The sequence below is a fragment of the Notolepis coatsorum genome (assembly GCF_963971535.1).
Source record: "Notolepis coatsorum genome assembly, chromosome: 3".
NCBI lineage: Eukaryota > Metazoa > Chordata > Actinopteri > Aulopiformes > Paralepididae > Notolepis > Notolepis coatsorum.
In genome coordinates, this window is record NC_140167.1 from 5,260,625 (window position 1) to 5,270,624 (window position 10,000).

At 44.9% G+C, this 10,000-nt stretch overlaps 1 protein-coding gene across 1 annotated transcript in view; it reads right to left on the reverse strand.

Moving 5' to 3' along the window:
• apoba (apolipoprotein Ba) overlaps positions 1–10,000 on the reverse strand; it is a gene marked incomplete at both ends in the record, with an annotated part of 44,720 nt that overhangs the window by 18,756 nt on the left and 15,964 nt on the right. Inside the window, 8 exons of the mRNA XM_084310349.1 lie at positions 3–147; positions 615–818; positions 1,288–1,455; positions 3,569–3,761; positions 4,279–4,469; positions 5,483–5,629; positions 6,603–6,711; positions 8,650–9,100. Of these exons, the coding sequence (XP_084166475.1) occupies positions 3–147; positions 615–818; positions 1,288–1,455; positions 3,569–3,761; positions 4,279–4,469; positions 5,483–5,629; positions 6,603–6,711; positions 8,650–9,100 (1,608 nt within the window). The remainder of the gene's footprint in view (positions 1–2; positions 148–614; positions 819–1,287; positions 1,456–3,568; positions 3,762–4,278; positions 4,470–5,482; positions 5,630–6,602; positions 6,712–8,649; positions 9,101–10,000) is intronic.

Here is a 10,000-nt window from a genome sequence, read left to right on the forward strand (position 1 = left end):
GCCTCCTCTGGCTCCGGGGGCGAACACTCCGGCCAGGGAGAACTTGAGCGGGAAGCCAGAGCCGGTGGGCAGCGTGAAGGCGTTCTCCATGAAGATGTAGTGAGCGAACATGTCGTTGTCGGTGCTCGACATCAACTGCTTCAGCGCCTGTCGGAAGGAACACAAGGTGAACGGAAAAAACACAGTTTATTACGTTAACTTGTGTCAGGCCTCTTCTTTCTTTGTGCATTTTGTAGTTTTGTATAATTGTATATGTTGTAGTGTTTGGTCTTTATTCTTTTTACTTTCTTTTACTGTGTGAAGCACATTCTCAGGAGGCTCATACAGAACCAAGCATTTCACTGTAATGTACTTTATACGTGACAAATAAAACAGAACTTGAACTTCAAACAGTATTACATTGTGTCAGTATTATCTGAATTTGTTCTTACTTGCTTGCCTGGGTAAATAAAGGTTATAGAAATGTAAAAAAAATAAAAAAATAAAAATATATATATTTTTTTGAAAACTGATACCGATATTTTCCGATATCACATTTTAATGCCAATATCGGCTGATAATATCGGACATCCCTAATGTATACACTAGGAGGCGTGCTCCGTGGGTCAGGGTACCTGGGCGGGCAGGGTCTTGAAGAACGTCTGGTAGTAGGCGGTCAGCATGTCGGCCGCCTGTGCCACGTCGCTGCTCTTCACGTAGCCCAGCTCCTGGCCCAGCAGCCGCAGGTAGGCGGTGGCCTCGGGCGCCGGGGCGGCGCGCACCTCGTCCACCAGCCTGTGGAGGCCGTCGGTGAGGTCCTTCAGCAGGTCCTCCGGTACCTGAGATCATTGATTGATTGATTGATTGATTGATTGATTGATTGAAAACTTTATTAACAGATTGCAGAATGGGTACAGTACAGTACAGCTCAATACATACAATTGTTAAGGGGATGCAGACCAGAGAAAGACTTTCGTCTTGTTTACATCAGGGTCCCCCATTTTCAATTCATCGTAACATTTATGACATACACACAACATACAGATATACAATGCTGTTTATTTACAGACAAAGTTTCTAAAGAGAATATATACATTTGAGGGGGAGGAAACTGTACATTGAGGGGGTTGGGAGGGGGGGTGGGAGGGGGGACGAAACTGTACATTGGGGGGGTTGGGGGGGGGTGGGAGGGGGGAGGAAACTGTACATTGGGGGGGTTGGGAGGGGGGTTTGGACACGGTCGCTCTTGAATGTTTAATACAAAAAAAAAAACACAAATATCCCACAAAAGTATATATTTAGTCGTACCTGTCTCCTCCTCCTCTGGGGGGCGATCCTGTCCAGGACTCCCTGGAGAGCCGCGGGGACGTGGTCCCCGGTCCAGTACGCGGCATTGGACACGGCGTCGGGGAAGAAGCCGTTCTCTCCGAACAGAGCCTCGATGGTGGGTTGGAATCCACTGCCCTCCACGCCGACCTGGGACGTCCGATAGAAGGAGAAGGGTTTACTCGTCATGCAGATTAATTAACACACACATCATGCATTGAGTCACCGATGAAAATGTCCTCTCTGCGCTTTTCCCATCCCGTCGCCCTTCTTCCCCCAAGGGGCAGCCGGGAGCAGATGTAGCCGGGCTCGTATTGCCATCTCTGCGTTGTGTTACAGTTCGACCCCTGTGAAGGGATTGCCCCGAGTGAGTCTCGAACCCGGGGCTAACGCGCCGCGGGCGACATCGCAGACCACTATACCTTTTATGCAGGGGTGTAAAAAGTACCCAGAAATTATACTTAAGTGAAAGTATGGGTACCGTCTCAAAATCTGACTCAAGTAAAAGTCAAAGTATCTGGCTAAAAACACACTTTTTTTGCATTAAAATTATTTAATGCACTTCTCCATTGAAGGTAAACTAACATGGACAGCATTCACATCACAGCATGAATAATATCACAATATTAAAAACAGAATGGTGTATCCTGAATAATATCACAATATTAACCACAGTATACTGGATTATCCTGAATAATATCACAATATTAAACGCAGAATACTGGAGTACCCTGAATAATATCACAATATTAACCACAGCGGATCTGACTGTCTATTCCATTGATGGGGATTTGATTTGCTGTTTACCTGCGGTCGCAGGATTAATAACTTTAATGTTAGTTCGTCCAGATAAACAATTAAAATATACTAAAATGGTTGGACCGGTGAGATTTGTACTTTGTACTTTGTAGGTCTGCATTTTAAATGTAAGGAGTAAAAAGTATGTTTTTTTTCTCTGAAATGTAATGGAGTAAAAGTACAAAGTATACAAACCTAATAATACTCGAGTAAAGTACAAATCCCCCAAAACAGTACTTAAGTATTGTAACGAAGTACAATTACTCAAGTACTTTACACCCCTGCTTTTATGGGTGGATGAGTTTACTTGCAGTACCACTACGTGCCACAGTCACTTCACAACACTTGAAGTCCATCGTGACGGTGGATATACTCACGGACCTCCGTTACACAGACATGGGCTTGTGGGTCTTCGTCAGGGACGCGACAGCGTTAGCAATCTGTTCTGCATGTTTTTCCATTGGGTTTATCTTATCGGGATAAGCACGGGGGGAGAACATGCAAACTCCACACAGAAGGGCCCGGGAGATACCCCCCCACCTGGGTACCTGGCAACACAGCAACCTGGTCCCCAAGCGGGGAATCGAACCCAGGACCTTCTAGCTGTGAGGCGACAGTGTTAACCACTATACCACCGTGCTGCCGCAAGGTTTCAACCACGACAAAGAAAAACACGTCCAAAACTCAAAACTCCCCTCATGTTGTCGGCAATCCAAACGAAAGACACAAAAGGCTGGGCTGGGAGCGCTGCTTGAGTTAAAGGAACGCGCCAACATCACGGGAAATGCTTCCACCGTCTTCTCCATTTACATTTACATTTACATTTAGTCATTTAGCTGACGCTTTTATCCAAAGCGACTTACAAGTTCTGTACGACAAGTCAGCAGGAAGGGCACAACTCTATCAGCTGAGTAACAATGTTCATCAAAGTGTTGCGTGTTACAGTGTAGGTTAGTTTATTAGGACAAGTGCATGACAGTAAGGTTAGTCGGGGTTAGATTTTTTTTTTTTTTATCATTTCAGATAATGATGATAATGACTACTTCCTCTTCTGCTTCTTCTTTCACAGCAAATGATCTTTATATTGTATATTTTCATTATTATTATATATATTTTGTGAGAGGTCTTGTCTTTCGTCTAGAGAGGAGTGAGAGGTCTTGTCTTTCGTCTAGAGAGGAGTGAGAGGTCTTGTCTTTCGTCTAGAGAGGAGTGAGAGGTCTTGTCTTTCGTCTAGAGAGGAGTGAGAGGTCTTGTCTTTCGTCTAGAGAGGAGTGAGAGGTCTTGTCTTTCATCTAGAGAGGAGTGAGAGGTCTTGTCTTTTGTCGTTAGTGGTTAACATACCGTTGTATTCGTTCGGTACACAGCCGTTCGGTACGGTACGGTACACACTACACTACACACTGAAACAGCCCGGTACGGATACGTGTACCTTTACACCCCCCTAGCGTCTCCGGAGCAAACGCACCTCCAAGATGTCGTAGGCGTAGTCGAAGGCGGCGAGGGTCATCTCCAGCATGACCTCCTTGGGCAGGGTGTCGGCCTGGTCGAAGATCACGTTGCCCATGGCGAAGCCCAGCGGGCTGGCCGCCTGGTAGCTGTGGGAGGTGCCGATGTAGCCGATGTCGGCGCGGGAGAGCGTGTTTATCACACCCGTCTTGCTGCAGGGGGGGGGGAGGGGACACACACACAAAGGGACGTCATTCCATCACTCTAATGGAGTAAGAACTCTGAACTCTGTTGCCTAAACTAAAACTAAACTAAACCAAACCAAATTAAACTAAACTAAACTAAACTAAATACCCAGTGGAAGAAGTGGCATCACTGCATTCCCGTAATACTCCCCCCCCCCCCCCCCCCCCCCACGACCCCTTTATTTACCCAGGCAAGCAAGTAAGAAATAATTCTTATTTTATTTATTGTGAAAAGTATGCATAATGTTGTGTTAATTCCACAACAAGAGATATGTAATGTTAATTACCTGAAATTATTCCGTTTTTTTGGGGGGGGGGGGGGACCCCTGCATATATCGCTATCGGTTGATATCGGTATCGGAAATTAAGAGTTGGACAATATCGGTATATATCGGATATCGGTAAAAAAAAAAGCCAATATCGAACATCCCTAGATAAAACTCAAGGGAACTCGGGGATCGCCGTGGCGTAGAGAGGAACTCACTCCTTGGTGTCGCGGATCATGTGGGAGACGACGAAGCTCTTCAGCTGCTTGTCCTGCATGTTCTCCAGAGAGTCCACCAGGGCCTTCACCCCCCCCGCCCCGGGGCTCTTCATCAGCATCAGGTAGGCCGCCACGCGCTTCTCCACGGGGCTCCGCGCGTCCCGGTACACCTCCATCAGGGTGTCTCTGGCCTGTGGGTGGCGGGAGAGAAGACATCGCAATCGGAGTCAAAAAAGGAGTGAGAGACTAAAGGTCTCGTCTTTTGTCGAGAGAGGAGAGAGAGATCTTGTCTTTTGTCAAGAGAGGAGAGAGAGATCTTGTCTTTTGTCAAGAGAGGAGAGAGAGATCTTGTCTTTTGTCAAGAGAGGAGAGAGAGATCTTGTCTTTTGTCAAGAGAGGAGAGAGAGATCTTGTCTTTTGTCAAGAGGGGAGAGAGAGATCTTGTCTTTTGTCAAGAGAGGAGAGAGAACTTGTCTTTTGTCAAGAGAGGAGAGAACTTGTCTTTTGTCAAGAGAGGAGAGAGATCTTGTCTTTTGTCAAGAGAGGAGAGAGAGATCTTGTCTTTTGTCAAGAGAGGAGAGAGAGATCTTGTCTTTTGTCAAGAGAGGAGAGAGAGATCTTGTCTTTTGTCAAGAGGGGAGAGAGAGATCTTGTCTTTTGTCAAGAGAGGAGAGAGAGATCTTGTCTTTTGTCAAGAGAGGAGAGAGAGATCTTGTCTTTTGTCAAGAGAGGAGAGATAACTTGTCTTTTGTCAAGAGAGGAGAGATAGATCTTGTCTTTTGTCAAGAGAGGAGAGAGAGATCTTGTCTTTTGTCAAGAGAGGAGAGAGAGATCTTGTCTTTTGTCAAGAGAGGAGAGAGAGATCTTGTCTTTTGTCAAGAGAGGAGAGAGATCCTGTCTTTTGTTAAGCGGAGAGATCTTGTATTTTGTCAGGAGAGGAGAGAGAGATCTTGTCTTTTGTCAAGAGAGGAGAGATGAGAGAGATCTTGTCTTTTGTCAAGAGAGGAGAGAGATCTTGTCTTTTGTCAAGAGAGGAGAGAGAGATCTTGTCTTTTGTCAAGAGAGGAAACAAAAGGTCTTGTCTTTTGTCAAGAGAGGAGAGAGATCTTGTCTTCTGTCGAGAGAGGAGAGAGATCTTGTCTTTCGTTGAGAGAGGAGAGAGAGACCCCCCCCCCGCTAGCCTACGCACGGTGTCTTACTGTACCTCGTCGTCGATGTCCATGAGCCTGAGGGCCTGGATGGCGGCCTTCTGGTTGGCCAGAGGAGCGTTTGCGTTCCTGGCGCAGCGGAGCAGTGAGGAGACCAGGTGGTGGCTGACGTCTTGCATGGCGCGACCCATGACCCCCACGACCTGGGCAGAGAGCGGAAAGACGGGGTCAGATAAGATATTCCTTTATTGATCCCCTTGGGGAAATTCAGGCATCGTGGCAGCATGGGGGAGGGAGGAGGGGAGGTACAGGTATGGGCAGGTATGTTGTGTCTGTCCACTATGTTTGCTACTTTTTTATTTTTTTTATTCTATGTAAAGCAACCTTGGGTCTGAAAGGCACTATATAAAATGAAGTTATTATTATTATTATTATTATTATTATTATTATTATTATTATTATTATTATTATTATTATTATTATTATTATTATTATTATTATTATTATTATTATTATTATTATTATTTTATTATTAATAGTAGAAGACATAAATACAGCCAATACATTTATAGTACAGTAGAAAGTAAAAACAAATAGGCAGTGTAGACAATATAATTAACTCTGAATATATGCATCTGAGCAAGTAGGCAGTGTGATCAAAGGTGCAGGGGAGGGTCTCTGTATGTATGCCCTATCGGTTATTATACATTACGATAAATATGGTTACAATAAACACTAGGTCTGTCTACAAGTAAAGCCCCATAGAAGAGGCTGGTCTGGAGTGAGGTCTGTTTGATCTGTTTAGATCAGTGGTTCTCAAACTACGGGTTGCGACCCAAATTGGGGTCGCGGGTAGGTGACAGTGGGGTCACACATTGGCAAGCAAATATTTTTTTTTTTTTAATAAAAAAAAAAAAACTATTCTGGCTAAATATGCCTCGTTTTATATAAATGTGTATTGATAACATAGTGCTGTAATAAAATTTTCTAATAAATATGCATGATCAAGTTCAACAACGTGTGCTTTTATTTTGATATTCCTTCATTCCACGTTGAAATTACCCCTGGTTTAGATTCACTTCAATAACATCTAGGAAGATATTTTGAGAAAATTATATTTATCAGCGTATCAACAATAAACTTGACTGGTCTAATGTGTGAAACAGGCTACTGTACCCGCAGAGCCAGGAAGGCTGTGTCTTGGTTCTGGGAGCAGTCCTCCAGCAAGGACTGCATGAACTCTGCGACCTCGTTGACCTCGGGGGTCGCGTCTCCCTCGTGGAACCTGTGGTCAGGAGACGGAGACAGAAATGAGGGGTGGGTTAGGGGAGTGGTGCCCTCTAGTGGTGAATTTGAGCAGTTATAAGCCAACTGAAACTCAACAGGTCATTCTGTAGCTTGAAAGCAGAGTACAGTAAGTAAGTAACTGCAACATGGTTTCATCAGAAAACGTAAATAAAGTACTAATGGACCACAGGAAAAAAGGTACATCATTTATGTTACGTATCTGCGAAAAATCCAAAACAAACCGACCGGGAGTCAAACTAACAATAACTGTGATCATGGGCGCTCCCCCACTAGACCAAGACACCCACCCTGATACAAACACAGCTCTCACCACTAGACTAAAACACCCACCCTGATATGATACAAACACAGCTCTCACCACTAGACTAAGACACCCACCCTGATACTAACACAGCTCTCACCACTAGACCAAGACACCCACCCTAATACTAACACAGCTCTCACCACTAGACTAAGACACCCACCCTGATACAAACACAGCTCTCACCACTAGACCAAGACACCCACCCTGATACAAACACAGCTCTCACCACTAGACCAAGACACCCACCCTGATACAAACACTGATGTAGGCTACATTGCCATCTACCGTCACTTTGCCAGTCACATAATTGACATGCATTGTGGGAAATGTAGTTCATGGTCAATGCACGCTTTAAAGCAGCTTATTATGAGACAATCATACACTTTAAGCTCTCGCGGGCCACATAAAATGACACAGGCATTGAGTTTGACACATATGATTAGACTTCAGCTCTTTCAGCTGAGTAAACAGTGTTCATCAAACAGTGCTGAAACCTGGGTGCTGCAGTGATGAGTGCATAGTATATTATTATTATTATTATAGTAGGAAGAGTGCATGATAGTAGAAGACAGTAAGAAGATTATTAACCCTTTCACTACCACACTACCAAATGGTTAACCCTTTCACTGCGACAATACATGTTAACCCTTTCACTGCCACACTACCAAAATGGTTAACCCTTTCACTGCAACAATACATGTTAACCCTTTCACTGCCACACGACAAAGGGTTAACCCTTTCACTACCACATTACATAATGTTAACCCTTTCACTACCACACTACAAAGGGTTAACCCTTTCACTACCACATTACATAATGTTAACCCTTTCACTACCACACTACAGAAGGTTAACCCTTTCACTACCACACTGCAGAAGGTTAACCCTTTCACTACCACACTACAGAATGTTAACCCGTTCACTACCACACTACATACGGTTAAACTTTCACTACCACACTACAGAAGGTTACCCTTTCACTACCACACTACAGAAGGTTAACCTTTCACTGCCACACTACAGAAGGTTAACCCTTTCACTACCACACTACAGAAGGTTAACCTTTCACTACCACACTACAGAAGGTTAATCTTTCACAACCACACTACAGACGGTTACCCTTTCACTACCACACTACAGAAGGTTAACCCTTTCACTACCCTGTAGTGTATTGTATTGTAACTCAGTTACTTTTCTACTCTGCATTGTATATATCTAAATAATGAACACTTTTGTCTACGTACTTGACTTCTATTTTATACTTATTATACTTATCTATTTTTATCTATTTCTATTATTTAATCTCTGGAGCAAAACAGAAAGAAGCATTTTATATAAACGTATTCTGTACCTTTGTATGACAACTAATAAAGCAACTTGAAACTTGAACTTGAACCATTTTGTAGTGTGGTAGTGAAAGGGTTAATACCCTGAATACTGACAGCTAGTTATATTGTTTACACTGTTTATGTTCCTCATGTTTTTACATTAATATCTAATTAGTGAAAGGTTAACCTTCCGTAGTGTGGTAGTGAAAGGGTAAAAAAAAAATGATAAGACAAATAAAATAAAAAGTTGAGACTTTTGAGAACCGGGGGGCGTTGCACTCACTTCCTGACGGTGTGGCCCAGGGCGTACATGACGGCGCGGCTCTGCCTGAACTGGGCCATGCTGAGCACGTCGCGGACGCGGTGGGCGTCAGGGCCGGCCAGGAGGCTCAGGCCGTACACCAGGGCGTCCGTCTCGGCGTGGGGGGCGGCGCGCACGGCCCACAGGATGGCGCTGGTGCACTCGGCGGTGCCGCACTGGAGCAGGGCCTGCCAGGTGAGGACGGCCGACACCTCCATCATCTCGGCCACCGCCGGGCTCAGGGTGTCGTTCTTCAGGGCGCGCATGCCGGACACCAGCTGGTGGAAGAGGCCGGTCCTCCGCTCGCCCTGGTCCGTGCCGGCGAGAGAGGCCAGGTCACGCAGGGCGCCGATGGTGGCGTCCTTGGTCTGGATGGGAGCTTTGTCCTCGACGTCTTCCAGGTGGAGAGGCCTGCCTTGGCTCTGGTGGACGGCTGGGGCAACACACAGTCAGATAATCAATACAGTTAGCTAGTCAACACAGTCAGATAATCAACAGTCAGATAATCAATACAGTCAGATAATCAACACAGTCAGATAATCAACACAGTCAGCTAATCAACACACAGTTAGCTAGTCAACACAGTTAGCTAATCAACACAGTCAGCTAGTCAACACAGTTAGCTAGTCAACACAGTCAGCTAGTCAACACAGTCAACTAGTCAACACAGTTAGCTAGTCAACACCGTCAGCTAGTCAACACCGTCAGCTAGTTAACACAGTCAGCTAACACAGTCAGCTAGTCAACACAGTCAGCTAGTTAACACACAGTCAACTAGTCAACACAGTTAGCTAGTCAACACCGTCAGCTAGTTAACACAGTCAGCTAGTCAACACAGTTAGCTAGTCAACACACAGTCAGCTAGTCAACACAGTTAGCTAGTCAACACAGTCAGCTAGTCAACACAGTTAGCTAGTAAACACACAGTCAGCTAGTCAACACAGTTAGCTAGTCAACACACAGTCAGCTAGTCAACACAGTTAGCTAGTCAACACAGTTAGCTAGTCAACACACAGTCAGCTAGTCAACACAGTTAGCTAGTCAACACAGTCAGCTAGTCAACACAGTTAGCTAGTCAACACACAGTCAGCTAGTCAACACAGTCAGCTAGTCAACACAGTCAGCTAGTCAACACAGTTAGCTAGTCAACACACAGTCAGCTAGTCAACACAGTCAGCTAGTCAACACAGTCAGCTAGTCAACACAGTCAGCTAGTAAACACACAGGCAGCTATGTTTTCACATAATCTCACACACATCCAAAGATTCTAAACAGTTTTGCACACATTCATTTAGTTTGACAGAAATTGAGAGTGTATGAGTTCGAAAATGGC